Below are 21,696 nucleotides of genomic sequence, written 5' to 3'. Positions count from 1 at the left end.
AAATAGAGACATCAAGCTTTACAGTATGAAAAAATGAGCCACTTCTGTCATTTATTTTGGTTTGAAAATTCAATCAAAATGTATTTTTGTCCATTTTTCCTTTAATTCCCTATAACCTATTTTCACTCATTTTCAGAGGTCAAAATATCTCTTAGATAGCCGGTGACCCCCATTTTTTTTTGGCATTTTTTCATTGACAATACTTCAAAGTTAAATTTCACAAAGTATAAGCAAATTCTGTCATTTTTTTTCTATACCCCTGAACTACCTTACATACATAATTCCATCTGCCATTTTTCACATGGCTAAATAATGAGAATATTCTGAAGTCCTGTTTCATATGTATAACTTTATTTGTGGTAATAGCATAGATGTCAGTTTTTCAACGAGGTATTGAGTAGAGGGATGAGCAATAACACAAAACTATATTTTTATTTTATTTTGGACTATATCACGATCAGCTACCCCAGGCATAGATTACCTTAGCTGTATTTGGCAAAACTTTTAGGAATTTTGGTCCTCAATGCTCTTCAACTTCGTACTTTATTTGGCCAATTTGTTTGGATTCGAGCGTCACTGATGAGTCTTTTGTAGACGAAACGCGCGTCTGGCTTATGTACTAAGTTTAGTCCTGGTATCTATGATGAGTTTATTTACTGAGTAGTGAAACCGGTAATAATGATGTGATTATTATCCCTATATCATTATTTGCATGAGGTAATACTGGTACATAGCTGTATAAGTATTTGTGATTATAAATTGTTTTTATGTTTATATCAGCCCAATATGTTCTCTATCGTGGTCAAACGCTTCAACTGTTGAAAGATGATGTCATTTTGGTAGTAATGAGCAACTCCACTGCCAATTTAAACATCTGCAAAGAAAATGAGGATAACAACTAAATTCAAATGTTATCAAAATTCAGATTAACAAAATAAAGCTGATTAATTATTCTACTATTTCACAAAATAGAGGAAATAGTCTGCTTATTTCATGCCATTTTAAAATATATTTCTATTTAATGTACTACTTATGTTTAGATTCGTCTTTAATCCTTGACAGAAGTGTTTCGCAATTTCAGAAAAACTAAAAAAAATCTTTCTTTTAAGAAATGAGCTATTCAACGCAGGGTTTGATATTATTAAAATTCATTTACCTCCAGACACATGCAGCTAATGCTGATCCAACTATAGGTCCTACCCAGTAAACATAATGATGTTCCCATACGTCTTTCGTGAAAACTGACATACAAACAGCAGGCCCAAAACTCCTTGCTGGGTTCATTGATGCTCTGGTTATAAGGTCTCTACCAAGTAAGGAAAACATATTCTAAATAAATGTCATGACATCAACTCTAACTCTGTAGATGATTTTTTCATTAGGTGTTTCATATTGTACCGCCATTTTGAATGAAACAATTGCAGAACACAATTGCGCTAGATCTTTGTCTTAATCTGCACATTTGGAGACAAATGTGCAACTGATTGATAAGATTGTTTATATGTATTCAGTTAACTAAGTGATTAATTGTATTTTCCAAACACTTTTAAACAAATACAAATGATTTGTGTTTGTAGATTTTTTTTTCAATTTAGCCATTTAAGAGAAGGTTACTCTTACAGTAAAAAAAATACAGGAATGATAAGGAAATTTGTTTGACTTGTAACATAAAACAAGCTCCTTACATCATTTTTTATTTTTATTTTCTTAAAGCATATTATAAAACCTATATTCTGGTACTTTTTTCCAAATTCTATTTTATAGATTTCTTTTATGGACAAACATGTGTCAAAGTCTATGCTAAATTGGGCAATTTTGCACGACCTGTTGCCTAATAATTGCAAAGTGACCAATGCTTTGTATTATATTTAAGAAAATTACATAGTAAAACTTCATTAATGAAATTTTACGACAATTCTTTTTGAGGAAATATAAACTGATTATCCACCTTGTATTATTTTTAATTAGTCCATTATTGACTACTTTGACACCTATCATTTTGATGTTTTAAAGATTACATTTTGCCTCGTTGATGACTTGCTTATTTTTGTCCTTTGATTGTAACATCACCTTTTTTTGTAATGTTTTCATATTGGTATATCAATTTGATGCTTAAACATTACAGCGGTCACTTCTTTTAATGCAAAAATAAGGCCTTGCATTTTGACTCAATTAAAAACTTCCAAATGAGTTATAATTTGGATATTAAATGGTTCTGTTTTAAAAGTCTTTTTGTAAGCTAAAGAGATATTTATCAACGCACTTTATCACGTTGCAATCATTGTAGACATCATAATAGAATTTATGACCATATGTAGAAATAAGAAGATATGATATTAGTGCAACGGGAAACGAGAAACGCGTATGAACTGCATTAACAGACGACCACTACTGTGCATCAGATTCATAACTAAGTACCGTTGCAAGCATTTGCAGCGGAATTTAACGTTTTAATAGTACCAAGCCTTCTCCTTTTTCTGAAACAATAATATAACATATATATATTAATTTTAACATTAACTATGCTTAGTAGATACAGTATGATATTCTCAATATGCTTTACCATAGAAATTAATAGAGCGTAAAAAGTTGAAAACTAAGAAATCAAATAATTTTAATAGACAGTCAATCATGATTGAGAGAAGCATATTACTTACAAGATTAATTTTTCTTTATTTCTGAGGTCGTTATTAATGTGTCTTCTGTGGAAAAACGTGTTTAAGGGATACAAACCATTCCTCAGTCAGAAATCTGATGTTCATTAGTAGTCGATTATTTATGTGGTTCATAAGTGTTTCTCGTTTCTCGTTTTTTTAGATAAAAAAAGACCGTTGTTTTTCCCTTTTGAATAGTTTTACACTAGCTCAACAGTACCTTGACCTATAATGGTTTACTATCTAAATTGTGACCTTGATAGAGTGTTGTCTCATCGGCACTCATACCACATCTTCCTATATCCACATATTTGTTCTTTAAGATATGTCTCCTAATTACAAAGGATATTTCGATTGCGTTTTTTCATACAAGATAATACATTTACTCTTTTATTCAGTCTACAATATGTTTCGATGACCGATATATAATTTTATAAGTCTTGGTTTGACTGACGAAAATAAAATTGCCGTCAAAATGTAATTGAATAATCCACACAATAATTATACTAAAGCCTATGAATTGACTTAATTTCTGGAGAGAGAAAATATACTATTGACAAGAAAATTTTCATCAAATCGTTTAAGCGTAATGAAAATCATATTAGATATAGTGTGTGTATCATGGGTAGTATGTGAAACCAATCCGATTTAGCTGTAAGTCCTCATTTTCATTTCAACAGTTTAATCATAATTATTTAAATACTAGTAGACTGAGTATTTATTTTCCAAATCAATTTTCAAATGTTTTATAGAAGTTTAATTAATAGACTGGTATTTATTGTAAAATTGGTGGGTATAACAGTTCAACTTACGCGGCAAGTATATTGGCTTGGGCAATAAATCCAATTGCCAATGATGGCAATAACCAATTGGTTTTCTTTTTTTCCAGTGTACACATTAGATAAGTAAGTACAAGGAATAATGTTATCAATCCTTCACATAAAAGTGCCCATCCAGGTTTAACATTCTCCCGTAACACGGTGATTCCCTTTTCAAAGTAATATTCATTGTCAATATATTCATGTGATGGTTGCACAGCCTACAACACAACAAACAATCAATAAGAAAAAACATAATGCTTTTATCATACGTAGTAAAATCAACAATTATCTTTGAACGCTATTTTGTCTCGTATCGAAAAAGTAACAAAAATGCAAGTTCTTAGTAAGTTATCATTTGATCAAATCAGTTGAAGAAGAATTGCCAGTTTTAGTCCAACATACATTTGTAACTCTCAATTACATTGAAATTATTTGTCAATACATACTCAGACATGTTTATTGACTTTCTTTAGTTTACTTGTAAAAGTGTACGATTCGTATAATTTAAAGGAAACTGCTAGAGAAGGATAAACTTTATTTAGTATGCAGTTGACGTTATAGTTAATATTTGTCTTTTGCCCAGTGATTGTATAGCCCATCATATCGTCACTATTCATAGGGTGTTGGTGAATCATGGTTCTTTGGAATAAAATAGTTTGCATAGTTATATTATACGTTTAAATTATGATATAAAAATGTTTAGATGTGATACATATTTAATATGGCAGCTATTGGTCGTATATGGAAGTGGTAACTTTATCATAAATCAACTGTACATGACGATTTTTTTTTGATTTTTTTTTCATAGTTATTCGGTAAAAAAAGAGGATTTCGAATAGTAAATCGAAAACAATTGCCGTGATTTTCTTACATTAAATGAAAAATCAGTAGATAAATGAAATAAAATATTGACAGTCCAATGGAAACGTATTTATTTCAGTCTTTTGACTATTTTAGGGAGATGTGGTGTGAGTGCCAATGAGACAACTCTCCATCCAAATAACAATTTCCAAAACCACGAATAAAGGTTATGTACTCAAGCTCGGTACGCAACAAAGCAAAATAATTTCTGTGCATGATAAATTTCAAATTTAACGACTAAGTAAAGTGACATCAAATAAAATCAACGGTACCAATTTTGTTGCACCAGATGCGCATTTCGACAATACATGTCTCTTCAGTGATGCTCGTGGCCAAAATATTTGAAATCCAAAGCTTATATAAAAGATGAAGAGCTATAATCCAAAAGGTCCAAAAAGTATAGCCAAATTCGTGAAAGGAATCAGAGCTTTGCAAGAGGGAGATACATTCCTTAATTTATAATAATTTTTAATATTTTTAAATATAGTTTGATTTATAATCAACATAATGGTGGACAACATATATTGAGCTTTGTACTTTTGAACTTTATTTGAATATTCTTTTATTGCGACGAAAAAGTCAAATGTCGCGAACAGACATTTCTTTCTTTTTACAAAATGTCAGTAAATATAGGCAGTAGTCTTCCGCTGTTCGAAAGTCATAAATCGGTTGTAAGAAAACAAATCCGGGTAACAAACTATACCGAGGGTCACTCGTCAACTATATGAAGGAAACAACGGAACCTCAGTGATACTAAAGTTCAACAAAAAACAAACCGACAATGGAACGCACACAGAAACGAACTATAAGATAACACATGCCATTTCCTTGACTTTCCTTGTACAGAACATAGACAAAAATTGTGGGTTGATAGTTATCGAAGGTACCAGGATTATAATTTAGTACGCCAGACGCGCGTTTCGTAAACATAAGACTCATCAGTGACGCTCATATCAAAATATTTATTAAGCCAAAAAAGGCATTAATGAGGATCCAAAATTTCAAAAAAGATGTGCCAAATACGGTTAAGGTAATCTATGCCTGGGATAAGAAAATCCTTAATTTTTCGAAAAATTCAAAGTTTTGTTAACAGGAAAATTGTAAAAATGACAACATTATTGATATTCATGTCAACACCGAAGTGGGCTTGTGGACTCGGGGACGAAACGTCCACCAGCAACAGAACCTGGTTTTGTTGCTAGTCAAACCTCGCGCTTTTATATCAATTTTTAACACTATTAAAAGGACAACATTACATGACAGGACTACAGTACAAATAATTGAAAGATTATTCAGGACAGAGAAATGCACAAATAAACAATATAAAAATACATTACGCATGCCTAAAAAAACAGGTGCCAGGCTTATAATTTGATACTCCAAACGCGCGTTTTATCTACATAAGACTTATCAGTGACGCTCAAATTACTCACTATGGCTTTTAAGTAATAAAATAAATCATCTTACCATGCAAAATGTGTATATGTATGTATCATACGTACTGTAACGTAAAAATGATGTCATTATTAAACACGTAATTCCATTACAGATTTAATCTTGGATTTCTATCCGGTATTTTTTTTCAAAGTTAGGGAAAACATGAACGTAAGTATCTTTTAAAAAAAAAATGAGTTTAAATGTGTAGTATGTCACATAAAAGAGTGACCTAGTAGAAAGTTGATGAACCAGGGGTAGATCAAAGAACGTCTTGTCCTTTTTTCTTAAACAAATCATCAGAAGGTACCAAGACCTTATTGATGAATATTCTGTATCAACTTAACAAATAATGAGCGATGGTCTTAAAGTATAGATTCCTGGTACTGACGGTTTTTATCATCTAAATGACGTGTTATTCTTTTGTTTGTCTTCATGAATTTTACTTTTACTTTTTAGTCTGTTTTTGGATGATAGGCGTGGCTCTGTACTTATACATCCCGTCATAGCGTTATTGTGCTATGATAATTTTTGTATACTTTTCTTTCATTTTTGCTAATGTGCTGTGTCTTACGCTTTATTATGTTTCTTTAATTCCTACAATGTGGTTCTATACTTGTATAACCCTGCATTGTGTCATTGTGTTATTGTAAATTTTACTTTTTGTGTTTCTTTGTTACATCTTTGTTTGTTTACGTACTGATTAAGATAATAACAAAATGTTGACTGATGTACCCCTATTTGTGACAATTTTATCTATTATGCCTGTTTGTTTTGTTTACACATCTTTATTAATATAATGGAGTTAGATGCGATTGTCATCCAATTAAGAGGTTAAGATAGCTATACAACCAGTTTAAAAACGTTATGGAATAACCGTTTCACAGATGAAATCGGATATGTTCTTCATGTCGTAACTACAATACCATTTCCCTTTTTACGAGTTTGACCTACCGAATTTAAATATTTACCGGATTTGGAATAACATAAGCAACACGACGGGTGCCACATGTGGAGCAAGATTTGCTTACCCGTCCTGAACACCTGAGATCACCCCAAGTTTTAGGTGGGTTTCGTGTTGTTTAGTCATTAGTTTTCTATGTGTTTTCTGTACTATTATTTGTCTGTTTGTCTTTTAATTTTCAGCCATGGCGTTGTCAGTTTATTTTTCAACCTATCGAGTGTGACTCTCCCTCTGGTATCTGTCTTCCCTTTTCATATTCACCATTGTCTAAGCTTGTAACTAGTCAGGAAAATGACTGTTGTTATCAATTCGTTTGATGAGTTTAAACTTTTGATTTTAATATTTGATTAGAAATCTCCGTTGTGAATTTTCTTCGGAGTATTCTTTTTATTTTACTTTTTACTAACTGCATACATGAAACGCATTGGTATAGTAATTTGATAGAGTATGACATTGAAAATTGATGTATTAAAATTGTTGTTGTTTTGTTATTTTAGATATACAGTTAATTATCCATAAACTTGCCCTTGTGACTGCCGCACCAAGTAAACCACCTACCATTTGGACGACGGGATATAATATTGTTGCTTTTAGAGACAAACGTCCACATAGACTGACCCCTATTGTAACAGCCGGATTAAAATGACCGCCACTGAAATGACACATTAAAAATATTTACATGAAAAATTTAATTGGATCATACATGTATTTACATTCAAATATTTCAACTGAAATGGTCCAGATACAGTCAACATCAAAACTTTTTTTACTCATGTTACTATTCTTAAACAGAAAGTTCATTTTTAAATATTATATAAAGCATTTAGAAATGAAAAAAATATCACTCCATTTAATATAAACATTTTTGGGTTTCATTCCATCTGATACTTGTTTAAACATTTAGTATTCCTTTTTTAGTAATTTTAAAATAAATTTACAGTATATATAATACATATAATGCTTTTGTTTAAGATCAGTGAGTCCTTGAAAGAAAAGAGGTCTGTTGCGCTCGTTCATAAAAAAGGATATACAGCTGCAGTATATGTATTTAAAAAATGGTAACATGATCGTAACATACAAGATAGACAAAATATATCAGAGGAACAGCCTAACTCATAAATTGAAATTAAACTGACAACGCCATGGCTAAAAATGAAGACAAACAGACAAACAATAGTACACATGACACAACAAATAAAACTAAAGAATAAGCAACCAGAACCCAACCAAAAAATAGGGACATTCTAACAGACCTTTTGACGAGACTATATGTATCATGCAAACTGGAAAAAAAGTTTATTTAATTATGTTTTTCTCTGTACTGATTGTTGTTCCATTTGTTTTGTACTGTATGCCTGTCACGTAATTTTGTTTTTTTAGCAATATTTTTAACCATGCCATATAAGCGATAGATTTGGCTAGCCATTACACAAGGTTCAAATAAACTCATCATAGATACCAGGACTAAATGTAGTATATGCGCCAGACGCGCTTTTCATCTTCAAAAGACTCATCAGTGAATCCAAAAAAAAAATTTAAAAAAAAGCCAAACAAAGTACGAAGTTGATGAGCATTGAGGACCAAAACTCCGAATAGTTTTGCCAAATACAGCTAAGGTTATCTATGCCTGAATACACTATATTTATCTAAAATGTTCCTTACCGAATAAGGAATAGGGCAGTTGTTATCAAAGTCTGTTTCTATGCATATTCGCGGCGTTTGCTTTTGATGAGTTAAATGTTTCTTGTTGTTCCGATATGTTCCTCTTATACATGTGGTTAATTTGTTTTCCTCGGTTAAAATTTATCACCCGTATTAAATGTTTGGTTAATCGAATACTGACTATTGAACAGTTGTATACTACTGTTAACTTTTTTAAAAGATACACTGGTAACATTTGAAAATCGGAACGCTGCACGAATTTCTGCAATGGGCTATAGGCTGATAAAATAACTAAAACACCAATTAAACGTATAGGTAATTCAGACTCAACAAAAGCAAAGGTTGTTTGCTGTTTAATAAAAAATCAACAAATAGTTGAAGACCCAAACAGTTAAGACATTTAAATCGAAAATAATTACTTTTAATCTCACAAAAACAATATCATACACAAAACATTCTTTTTACAACCTTCATTTAAAGAATTGAATTATTAATTCTTACATTTGTTTTTACCTGATTTTGCCAAAACATGCTATCAGCGCGATAAGCGCCATTCCAGGAGATGTCGAATCATAATAAGGAACTGTAGCTATAAAAACGTATATTGTTGTACCAAGAAATTCTACAAACAATGCTTGGTATAAATTCCATTCAACAATGTGGTTACTTATTACGTGTTCATTCTCCTTTCTTGTTCTTGGTCTTGAGCTATCATTGCTTATATCAACTCGGACTTCATTTCCAGTATGTCGTTGGTCAGCATTGTCAAACTCCGGATTTGAAATTTGTATTCTATTTGACATTTTGAAAATTAGTTAGAATCAACATGAGTAAAAATGTTCTTTAGAAAAGAAGATTGTCAGAAACAACTTAATATATATCAAAGTTCACAAAAATACGAATTTTGTTTAATAACAATAACAATAGACAGTCATACTGAAAGAAATTAATACATGATTTATTTCAATGCGCATAAAGTGCCTAATCGGAATATTTAAAAGGTAAACAAAACAGGTGTTGTGAATCACTAGGTCTTTTATTTTCGTATAAATATCCGTTGACTTTTGTATTTTATTATTTGAACCTGACACAGAACGAAGACAACAGTAACATATATTGAGGATTACAATCGTTACTCATGATAAAAAAGAACGAAAATCCTTGAGTCAGTGTTTTTGTCTATGAGTACCTAATGCGAGAAAGAGTAGAATTTTTATCCAATATTGATCAAACTTGTTGAGCTAGGGATATCTCACACAAATATATAGTAGTAAATATGTTTGTTGTTTCATATACATATATCAGTCGCATTGTCACTCAAATTGTAATAAATCAGTAGATGACATTCATCTGCTTAACACAATATAAAGTTAAAGGACTATTAGTTTATCTTATTAGTATAAGTTAAATCACAAAAATACTGAACTAAGAGGAACGTCAATTCGGAAAGTCCATAATCACATGGCAAAATCAAATAACAAAACGCATTAAAAACGAATGGACAAGAACTGTCATATTCCTGACTTGGTACAGGCATTTTCAAACCCAGTAAATAGTCTATTCAGTAGGTCACATTCGTGAAAAGAAACACATGTGATATCATCTGAGAAACGGATATTCCATAAAGGTCAACCAAGTCTTCCGTATAATTTACGAAAGGATGACTTACACCTTACTATTTCGAACATTTTGTTTGATAGCTTCCATGTTAGCAGCAACCCGCTATCAAGGAAATCATGATAGAAAATATAAGCCCGGGAAAATAGTATCCATTTGGAGATATATACTGCGTATACTGGCACTGCATAAATGCTGCTATACAAACATTGAAAGTTCACAATAGGGAAGCTGAAATCATCTCTATGTTGTAACAATTTTTAACCGACCTCCATTGTCAATTTCTAGATGTCAATCTAGATATGTTCAACATAGTCACTGCATTTTGCATGAAGAAGTGAAATTATTTCATCCTAATAGCGGGTGTAAGTTTAAAGGATTGTTCTACTATCAGCCTTATGACTTTTAGCAAACAGTAAATGCAAATTCATAATTCGAAAACAAACTGTCTGCCCTGAGAGAAATCGATAAAAGACCTAAGCAAAAAAAAACATTACACAAAAACTCAACATTAGAAAATTAACACTGAACAACACAAACCCAAGCAAACAAAAATAAAAGATGGTCTCAGATACTTGTGAATGGTAAGCTGATCCTTCTTTGCGTGCATAGTGGCACCAGTGTTGCTTATCTTGTATGTACAAAAACCGTGATTAATTCTAAACAGAATGTCCCTTAGCAAATGCAAATTCAAAAGCTGAAACCTGTTAGAATAATGGATATTCCTGATTTTTTGCCGGTTTTTCCTTATATAGAAATGGTGGAATAAACCTGTTATCATAGCTAGCTAAACCTCTAACTTGTATGACAGCTGCATTAAATTCAATACTATTGATTATTGTTATTTGTCAACAGCAACACTCTATTAAAGAAATCATGATAAGAATCGAAAGCTCTGGAATATCTAATTAACTAGGAGATGTATAGTCGATAAGCCTGCTCTGCTGTAACGTTACTGAATAGAAATGGAAAGGTTACAATTTCGGAAGCTAAATCAGCATTCTTTGTCATAAAATTTTATAATCAATCGAAAGGCAACGTCAATTTCAATACATTGTTTAAATGTTATTAAAAATATTGGACAACTGTGTCTTTAACAGCTATGAGTAGCCATGAAAGTAGTCTGCATTTACATGTTAACTTATTCATCATTGTTTATGTATATTACATGTAGTTCTTCTTCATAAAAGTCTACTAATTCACTCTTAAATAAATCTAGGATTTTTGTTTCTTCTGCTTCCAGATGAGCACCTTCTTTTCAATGTAACAAAGACCGGCAATATGTATCGTCTTGTTCTTGTCCAGACGCACGGTAGGTATAGTGTCCGGCTAGGGTCGTTGTTTTTCGAGTGATTTGGTCCATTTGTTTTAGAGCGTAGTTCGGGCTTTTTCGAGTGAAAAAAACATGCGACAAGTTCAATTAACGGGTATTTCGTAATTATAACAGTTTTTAACATTACTACGCATCTAATATTGAATATTTTATATGTTTTGATCAACAAAAAAGCACAATTTCCGTGTATTTAATAAAAAAAATATTATTGTTATTGTCTGGTTTTTTTCGAGAGCAACTGTGAAATCGCCCGGGTTTTTAGACAAATGGTCCGGGTTTTTTACAAATCATCCCTTCGTGAATTTTACGGACGCCATCACGAGTTGGTTGACCGTTATGGAATAACCATTTCACAAATGAGATCGGATATGTTACTTACGTCGTAACTACAATCCCCTTCCCTTTCATGAATTTGACCTACCGAATTAGACTATTTACCGGATTTGTAATCACATAAGCAACACGACGGATGCTGCATGTGGAGCAGGATCTGCTTACCCTTCCGGAGCACCTGAGATCACCCCTAGTTTTTGGTGGGGTTCGTGTTGTTTATTCTTATTCTTTTTTAGCCATGGCGTTGTCAGTTTGTTTTAGATTTATGAGTTTGACTGTCCCTCTGGTATCTTACGTCCCTCTTTTACAAGACATTTGAAGGTATTTTAGACTTTAAAAATGACCTTTTTGCGAGTTTATAACTGTAATTAGATGAAGCAAAATCTCATATATTCCCAATAAGGCATCAAAAATATATCAAAAAGAATCTTTTTTCAATTTAATGCAAAAATTCTGTTTGGAGACGGTTATACAACTTGATCCTTAACAAAACGGTGTCTAGAACATAATGCAGGGAACTGATATTCATTTTAACTTCATTTGATGCTACTTTTGATTTTACAGTTAATAATATTTTTTGTGTTGAACTCCGGAGATAAATATAAGAATAATATTAATAAAAAAGAATAAAAAAACACACACACTCAATCCACCCTATTTTTATTGCCATTGAAAACAAAAATTGAAAACAATTTCAAGATAAAATCAACAATGAAATGAATAGTAGTTCTTTAGCATAAATATGATCCTTTAGCAATGATATACAAATACAAAATGTGTATAGACCCCGTTTACACTGGCAACGAAATTGAATCGATCTTTATTTGAATCGATTTTGAAAGACCAGTTCGCGTTTATATTCACAAGCAAGATCGATCGAGATCGATCTTATTTAATCCAGTGCCTTTACACTACAACATAAGATCGATCTTTTTGTCATTATAAACGGGGTCTATAGGCCAATAACATCTAGGTTGTCCAGTGCTTCGAACGACACCTGGAACAACATTGTAATGTCTTGTTTAATAATTATATTTTCCACTTTTAAGACACTTTTCTTTTATTGAAAGGAAGTTATCATTTACCAATTATTTTATTTGCATAATCAGACTCCTTCTCACAGTTGTAGCATTTAGTCATTTTCGGTTTCCATTTCTTAAACAATAAAAATAAACATAAACATAAACAACACAAAATACAAGACAAACAGATAAGGAAATGTCAGTACACTCTTTTAAGAACAAACATACATCGCATCTTATACAATATATGTATGAACGTCTCAATTCGAATTGTCTTTGTTTCGGACCATATGAGTATTAAGACCATACGCCTATGGTCACGACCATATGCGTATATTCATATAGTCAAACTGTACGCGTATGGTCGGACCATATGATAGATATAGGAAGATGTTTTATGAGTGCCAATGTGACAACTCTGCATCCAAATATCAATTTATAAAAGTTAACCATTATAGGTCAAGGTACGACCTTTAACATGTGGCTTTAGCTCACACTGAACAACAAGTGATTAAGGGCCATAAAATAACTAGTGCAAAACCATTCAAACGGGAAAACTAACAATTTAGGGGTGGGGTAGAAAAAAAGGAAAATTTTAAACGAAAGATAGATTTATGTTACTTTGCGCAAAAAGTAATAAAGTGGCGGAGAATATATTGATTTGCCAAAAAAAATAGCCCAAGTGGAAACCCCATTTGGGACAATATAGGTATACATTAGAAACTATTCAATAATACAATAAACTTATGTTTAACAATGACGGTTACATGAAATGTATTAATTTTATAGTTCAAAGTCTTACCAAAACAGCACAAGTTACAAGTTGAAACCTTCTGTCTTTCAATTAATTGTCTAAATCAGGAGCCTGTTATTCAGTGGTGGTCGTTTGTTTATGTGTTACATATTTGTTTTTCGTTCATTTCCTTTCACAAGTAAGGCCGTTAGTTTTCTCGTTTGAATTGTTTTACATTGTCTTATCGGGGCCCTTTATATCTGACTATGCGGTATGGGATTTGCTCATAGTTGAAGGCTGTACGGTGACATATAATTGTTAATGATTGTGTCATTTTGGTCTTTTCCGGATAGTTGTCTCATTAGCAATCATACCACATCTTCTTTTTTATAGTATCTGTTCTCTGTCCGTCTCTAGTATCAAATATCAGACTATTTATCATGTTGTCAGTAGTAAAAAAGTTGAACTCTTGTTTAACAGTTCATAAAGACATTTTGAGAAGTTATCTTCCAAGTCGACATTTTGCTGTTCAATAATAGTAATCCCATGAGCTCCAAATGCTTATATGGTCCGGAACACTCACATTAGTCTGTTGACATCACGTACAATAATGTACATGCAATTTTTAAGATGTGAGAAAATTAATTTATACAAATGACCACTACTTGTTAAAATGATAAAATTTAATGCAAGTGTTGATACACCATGTGCCTTGAAAGAACTTACTGATTTTATTTTATAGTTTTTAAACGTAAACGCATAACAATTCTAGTTTTAAATAAAGGCAACAGTAGTATACCGCTCTTCAAAACTAATAAATCCAGGGATAAAAAACTATACCGGTGTAACAAACTAAAACCAAGGGAAACGCATTAAATATAAGAGGAGAACAACAACACAACACTGAAATGTAACACACACAGAAACGGACCACGCATCAGACAAAATCCCACGAGAATATCAAATATAACATCAAATCCAAATACAAGAATTTGGAATAGACAAGTACCGTGACACGTCTTTTCGCAATGAAAATTTACACTCAAAAATAAGAGAAAACAAAACGACGCAACGTTTAAATGTAACACACACAGAAACGAACAATAAAATAACAATGGCCATATTCCTGACTTGGTTCAGGATATTTTTAAAGAAAAAATGGTGGATTGAACCTGGTTTTGTGGCATGCCAAACCTCGCACTTTAATGGCAATGTTAAATATAACATTGAAAGGACAACATAATAGTACAGGACTACAACACAAATAAATAGGAGAATGTATTAATAAAGAAACACATGATTAATAGATAACAAAAAACATCAGGTTTAAAATTTAATACGCCAAAAACGCGCCTCGTCCACACAAGTCTCAATAGTGACGCCCAGATTAGATTTAGATAACTTTAACAAATGTGTATAATCACTCGAGAAAAAAAAGGACACACTCAAAAAAGCCCGGACTGCTCTCGAAAAAAAGGACATAAAAACTGAATTTAGTCTCAAAATGTCGTTTAAATGCAATAACAATAGTTTGTGTAAAGTGTCTGAATATCTAAGGATATATAGATTCCATGCATTTTCGTCGGCATTTACCGTGGTACGTGTAAGAAAATGTCTTTATTATATATTTAAGTATGAAAGCATTTTGATGCTAAATATAACTGTTTAAATGAAAAACAATGTCAGAATGATACTTTCTTTAAACCTCAAATACTAACGTATCATGTATAATCTTGTATATCAAACTTCATAGTTATTTTGTTTTCTATATCTATGGTTCCCAGATTTGACGTCTATGTTACATATTGAAGAGACATAACATTGGAATGTCAACAGTATAAAAAGACATAATCAACGATGGAATTGAAATTTAAGAAACCCAAAATGAAGTGATGTCAGGGAATTGCAGAATTTTAAACTGTTAGAAGTAAGGGGCATATAAATGTGCTCTATATTTTGTATTTTGATCAAAATAGTTGTGCATATGAACTTTCCATTCTAGGACAAATTAATTATTTAAATTAAGTTAACAAAGAATACATAGTTTTTTTTTACACTAGAATGATACTTCTACCTTATCTTATTATTCACTAAGCATGGAAGCTTCTTTCAAAAGAGGAGTCAACTGAAAACATTCAAGTCTTTTTAAAAGTAATTTTCCCCCAAAAAAAGTTTGTATTCAATTATCAACTGTGATAGGAAGTCTCCTTCATCCAGTCCTTGATTCAAGATAAGATACATTCTTTTTATATAAAAGTAAAATTAACAAAATCAAAATGTGGTTTTTCAATTGAAAGTACTTCATTTAAGAATTGAATGCTTCTTTTTGTAAGTTTATTGGGGTGTAAAAGCGTTGACCGAAGTACATTTTGTATGAAGCGCGGAAGCGCTTCATACTAAAAATGTGCGCACGGTCACGCTTTTACAAACCTATAAAGTTACAAAAAGAAGCATTCAATACTTATAATTACATTTTTTAGCTATGACCATGAAAACATGAATTTTATAGTTTTTGTATTTAATTCATCTGTGCACTTTATTGTTTGGCCACGTGTTATCATGAATGAAAAGTTTTATTGAGTGATGCAATAGCTTACGGAATAACACGTGATGTGCAGTTAGCCAATCAAAATAAAGTATTAAAATGAAACATACATCTAATGTAATTATTACAAATTAAAATGGCTTATTTTTGTCAGAATTTAATTCTATCTTATTTCAAATCAATCTATGTTTGCTCTAAAACGATATGTGTGTGCCTAAATGAGATCATAATTAGTTTGATGACTAAGTGAATTAAAGAGATGAAATGCCACTTTGACTGGTAAAATTATTCAAAGACTTTGTATAAGTTTTCAAACCAAATAAAATCTCTTATTTTTTATTTTTTTTTATTTTTTTTTTATTAGTTTCAAATGCTATGAGACATGTTTCCATTACATTTTTAGAAATTAGTCGTTGGGGTATGAACATGGCTCATGATTATTTAAGAGGCTTTAAAACTTACATATTTTTTGCGGATTTTTTGGTCTATTCTCTAAAAAAATCTTGGATTTTATCTATTAAATACATAAATCCATCTGCCATTTTTCACATGGTTAAAATTATGAGAATATTCTGAAGTCCTGTTTCATATGTATAACTTTATTTGTATTAATAACATAGATGTCAGTTTTCCAACGAAAGGTATTGATTAGAACCCTTGCCAAAATCGCAAAACTACCTTTATTGTGGAATTATATCACGATCAGTTACTGAGTAGTAAAACTGGTAATAATAATGTGATTATTAGCCCGATATCAGTATTTGCATGATGTAATTTGTGTACAGTGTTGTATACATGTTTGGAAACCTTAATGGTTAATATCAGCCCAATTTGTTCTCTATCTTGGTCACATGCTTCAACTGTAGAAAGATACTGTTATTTTGGTAGTAATGAGCAACTCCACTGCCAATGAAAACATCTGCAAAGAAAGTGAGGATATCAACTAAGTTTAAATGTTATTAAAATTCAGATTTACAAAATAAATTCCTTTACCATTTCACAAATAGAGAGGCAATAATCTATTGATTACATGCCTTTTTAAATACATTTCTATTCAATGTGCTACCCATGTTTAGATTCGGCTTCAAACCTTGACAGAAGGATTTTACCATTTCAGATTAAAAAAAGAAAGAAATTCTTTCACTTAAGAAATGAGTTCTTCAAATCAAAGTTGAGCTGAGATGAAGATCAAATCAAAATGTGTTTACCTCCAGACAAATGCAGCTAATGCTGATCCAACTATAGGTCCTACCCAGTAAACATAATGATGTTTCCATACGTTCTTCGTGAAAACTGATATACAAACAGCAGGCCCAAAACTCCTTGATGGGTTCATTGACCCTCCAGTTATATAGGATCTGTAAAGTAAATGAAGGTTACTAAATAACCTCATGACAATTCTAAACCTCACAGAATGTTCTTATAACTATTTGAACATTACTACATTTTTGGATAATTTTTATGAAAAATCTCATGAAAACAACTGGCTATAACAAAAACAAAATAAACACACACACGTTTAATTAAATGTGTAATATCGGATGGGGATTTAGAGCTTGACATGTTGTATATAAACCATATTCATATTTTCTAAGACTGTCCTTCCATGTTGAGAGGTGCGAATGATAGTCTTTAAACATTATAACTTCTTTCTTGCAAAGTCCACATATGAAGAATCATCATTCATGACTACATGTAGTGTAAAACCATTTAAACGTGAAAACGTGAAAACCATGGGTCTAATATATAAATACAAAACACGAGAAACAAAAATCACATCAACATACGGCAACTACTTAACATCAAGTACCTGACTTAGGACAGGTGCAAACAAATGCAGAGCGTTTAAAGATTTTAAATGTTTCCAACTATCAACCTTTTATGGAACAATAGTGTAACATCTGAAAATAGATAGAAACTCTATAAAATATCAGTTGAATGGGTTAACTCAATCAAAAAACATATAAACACAAGTGAACATACACAATTATTAAAAGGTAAACCAGTTGGTATTAGCTCTGAAATTTGTCTGTTTTCTAATGCAGCAATTTGGTGAACAATGGGGATATTTTACAGATAAGGCCAATAAAGACACTTTTTAAAGCTTCATAATGTATGGACTTCCATAACAAGAAATGAAATTAAAATTAAAAGAGGGACGAAAGATACCAAAGGGACAGTCAAACTCATAAATCTAAAACAAACTGACAACGCCATAGTTTAAAATGAAAAAGACAAACAGAAAAACAGAAAAACAATAGTACACATGACACAATACAGAAAACTAAAGAATAAACAACACGAACCCCACCAAAAACTAGGGGTTATCTCAGGTGCTCCGGGAGGGTAAGTAGATCCTGTCCACATGCGGCACCCGTCGTGTTGTTTATGTGATTACAAATCCGGTAAATAGTCTAATTCGGTAGGTCAAATTCATGAAAGGGGAGGGGATTGTAGTTACGACGTAAGGAACATATCCGATATCATTTGTGAAACGGTTATTCCATAACGGTCAACCAATTCGTGATGGCGTCCGTAAATTTTACGAAGGGATGATTTCAACTTCACCATTTGGAATTCTTGGTTTAATAGCTTCCCTGTGAGCAGTAACCCTCTATCAAGAAAATCATGATAGGAGATGCAAGCACGGGAATATCGTATCAATTGGGAGATATATACCCCGTATGCAGGTGCTGCTGGAATGTTGCTACTTAGAAATGGAAAGTTCACAATTGGAAAGCTGAAATCATCTCTTGTGTCGTAAAGTTTTGTCTTCAACCGACCCTCATTGTCAATTTCTAGATTTGAGTCAAGATATGAAGCCGACTTAACTGTATCTGTAGTATCCTTTATCTCCAATTCGATGGGATAGATGTGATCCACATAGTCACCAAATTTTGAATTGTTTAGTGAAAGAAAGTCATCTATATAGCGGAAAGTAGAGTTAAAGGATATTGCTAACTTCTTATCTTTCTTCCTAAGAAGTTCCTGCATGAAGTCAGCCTCATAATAATAAAGAAACAAGTCAGCAAGTAGAGGGGCACAGTTTGTTCCTATTGGGATGCCGACAGTCTGTTGAAAAACACATCCTTCGAACGTAACAAATATGTTGTCAATCAAGAAATCAAGCATGTTGATAATATCGGTTTCAGAGAATGTTTTGTTTGAGTCAGAGTGATTCTTTACAAAGTAGGATTTATTCCTCCCTAAGACAAGATACTTAAGACATTCGATAAATTTTCTAAAACCTCAGCCTTATTAGATAACTGTAAGCTATTATTCAGCATATTTTTTCCTGTATCTGAATAATTATAAGCCAACCCATATCATCAATTTGTCATTTTAAAGAACTGTCATGGGCACATACAAATTCTTTAGATCATTAATGTATATATTTCAATTTTCGTTTAATCAAGACTTCATGGACAATTTTTCCTGTTTTACCATAGAATTCATTAAACAAAGGATAACACAACGTATCAATGGTAATCTATTGTTGCTTTAATAAAATGAAATGTTCAATAACTTCATAGATAGGCACAATTTGCGACTCAAGTGGTGTTTCGTTAATTATTACGGTTATACCTCGAACAGTTTAACTTACGCAGCAAGAATATTAGCTTGGGAAATAAATCCAATTGCCAATGATGACAGCATCCAATTGGTTTTCTTTTTGTCCATTGTACACATTAGATAAGTTAGCACAAGGAAGAATGTAACCAATCCTTCACAAAACACTGCCCATCCAGGTTTAACATCATCTCCTAATAACGGTGACACCATTTCCAAAGTAATATTCATTGTCAATATATGACAGAGGTGGTTGTATAGCCTGCAATTAGTAAAGAGAATTACGATCATATATTATCAAATGCAATAATAACGGCAGCCATTTATAGTCAAATTTGGTATCAACTAGAAAAAAATGAGAGTTGGAAATACTGTTTTAGCTGCAGCTGCGTCTTAGTTCGTGACTACATGTACTTTGAGTAGATGAATCCAATTAATCATAATTGTTACCTCTTCTGCCATCGGACTCGAACTTCTCTTGAACTGTAGAGTAAAGTATAGTATCCCTTAGCAATTCATAAAATTAAAATCAGTATAGATATATGTTTAGGGGATAGCTGAATGACGCCTATAGGTGCGGGACTTTCTTGCTACATTAAATACCTATTGGTTACTTCTGATGGTGTCTGTTCTATGGTCGGATTGGTGTCTCTTTGACACATTCCCCATTTTAATTCTAAATTTAATTGCATAGGTTGAAATTCTGTTTAAGGCCACACCAAATTAATTCCTTGTTCGACGGACCCGCCCGCACCTATTTTTTTGAAAACAGATTTTTTTTATTTCTTATATATTCCCACTTCCCCCATCCGAAAATGTAATCGTGTCCATTTCCCGCACCGTTTTTTTGTAAATCTTATAAAAAGTATAAATACTCGTTTTTATAATCACAGTCTTACCTATATATAACGATTTTAAACATATAAGCACCCCATTACATTTTGTAAATATATGAAATGATATTTGATTCAGGGTGTGATACACATGTATCTCAAGACTTAAGTGGGAGTACACCGATATAAATATACAACAGGGGGAAATATCAGTCAAAACAAAACATTGGTGTCCTTCCCCTTACTTCCCTTTCAAGAAATGTTCGTTGTTAGAATAAACGTCAAAGAACTGCGGAAAGAAATGTCTTTAACTGCAAATTAATTGTATGCTGGCAATACGAAACTAATCCATACCCGCTGCATGTTTATGCACATGTCCTGATTGATTCAAGGGCCTGTTGTTCAGCAGTTACAATGTAGATATCGTTTATTGATATTCATAAACAATATTTGGTATTGTCCTGTTTGTATACATTGTATATAAATTAGATCGTTGAATTTTTGTTCGAATTGTGTACACTTTTAATTGTGGGGTCCCTTATATCTTGCTGTTTGGTCTGGGTCTGGGTCGAGGCCCTGTGTTAAAGGTCGTACTATGACTTGTTTTTGGTATCATCACGTTGGGAACAATCCTCCCTCAGACAGGGTACATATCGGATCATTATACTGTTGTAGAAAAGAAATACCAAGAATTTGTATAGAGCTTCTATAGGAACGAACTATTGTCCAGAAATTTGATATTGTATGAAATCGAAAAAATGTATCCAAAATGTTGTTACTTTTGTTTCTTTTAGCAATCAGTTGAATTATTTAAAAACTTAACCTTGTGAGTGCCGCACCAAGTAAACCACCAACCATTTGGACGACGGGATATAATATTGTTGCTTTTAAAGACAAACGTCCACATAGACTGACCCCTATTGTAACAGCAGGATTAAAGTGGTCGCCACTGAAATAATAAATTAATTATACTAACAAGAAACTAAGAATACAGAAGGCTAATAATGCTTTGTTTGAGATTCTTTATTTCCTGAAGGTTAAGAAGATTCCGTAGTGAGGGACCTGGATCAAAGTTTACAGCTGCAATACATGTAAATTGGCTTTAACACACGACCGGAACATACAACTCTGATATACAGACGGGTCCGACTTGAGAATATTAAGGATTCAAAAGGGTTCTTACTTGATGCTTCACCGAAAAACAAGTTATACACGGATAATTTTTCATAAAGTCCGAGTTTAAGAAATTTGGGATATAATTTCTAAGCAAGACGTGCGTTTTGTCTACAAAAGTGTAATCAGTGGCTCACGACT

General features: G+C 32.2%; 1 protein-coding gene across 1 annotated transcript; it reads right to left on the bottom strand.

The window, feature by feature from the left end:
* Window positions 1-637: 637 nt before the first annotated feature.
* Window positions 638-19,806, bottom strand: LOC134727005 (uncharacterized). Its single transcript, XM_063591393.1, has 3 exons — window positions 19,584-19,806; window positions 17,188-17,337; window positions 638-874 (listed from the first exon to the last, which is right to left on the bottom strand). Exons 1-3 carry the CDS (start codon window positions 19,778-19,780, stop codon window positions 832-834), a joined length of 390 nt encoding a protein of 129 aa, XP_063447463.1. The 5' UTR covers window positions 19,781-19,806; the 3' UTR covers window positions 638-831.
* Window positions 19,807-21,696: the final 1,890 nt, after the last annotated feature.

This window comes from Mytilus trossulus, chromosome 7, assembly GCF_036588685.1.
Source record: "Mytilus trossulus isolate FHL-02 chromosome 7, PNRI_Mtr1.1.1.hap1, whole genome shotgun sequence".
In the NCBI taxonomy this organism is placed as follows: Eukaryota; Metazoa; Mollusca; class Bivalvia; order Mytilida; family Mytilidae; genus Mytilus; species Mytilus trossulus.
The sequence above is the reverse complement of the archived record's forward strand: the minus strand, read 5'-3'. Positions and strand labels throughout refer to the sequence as shown.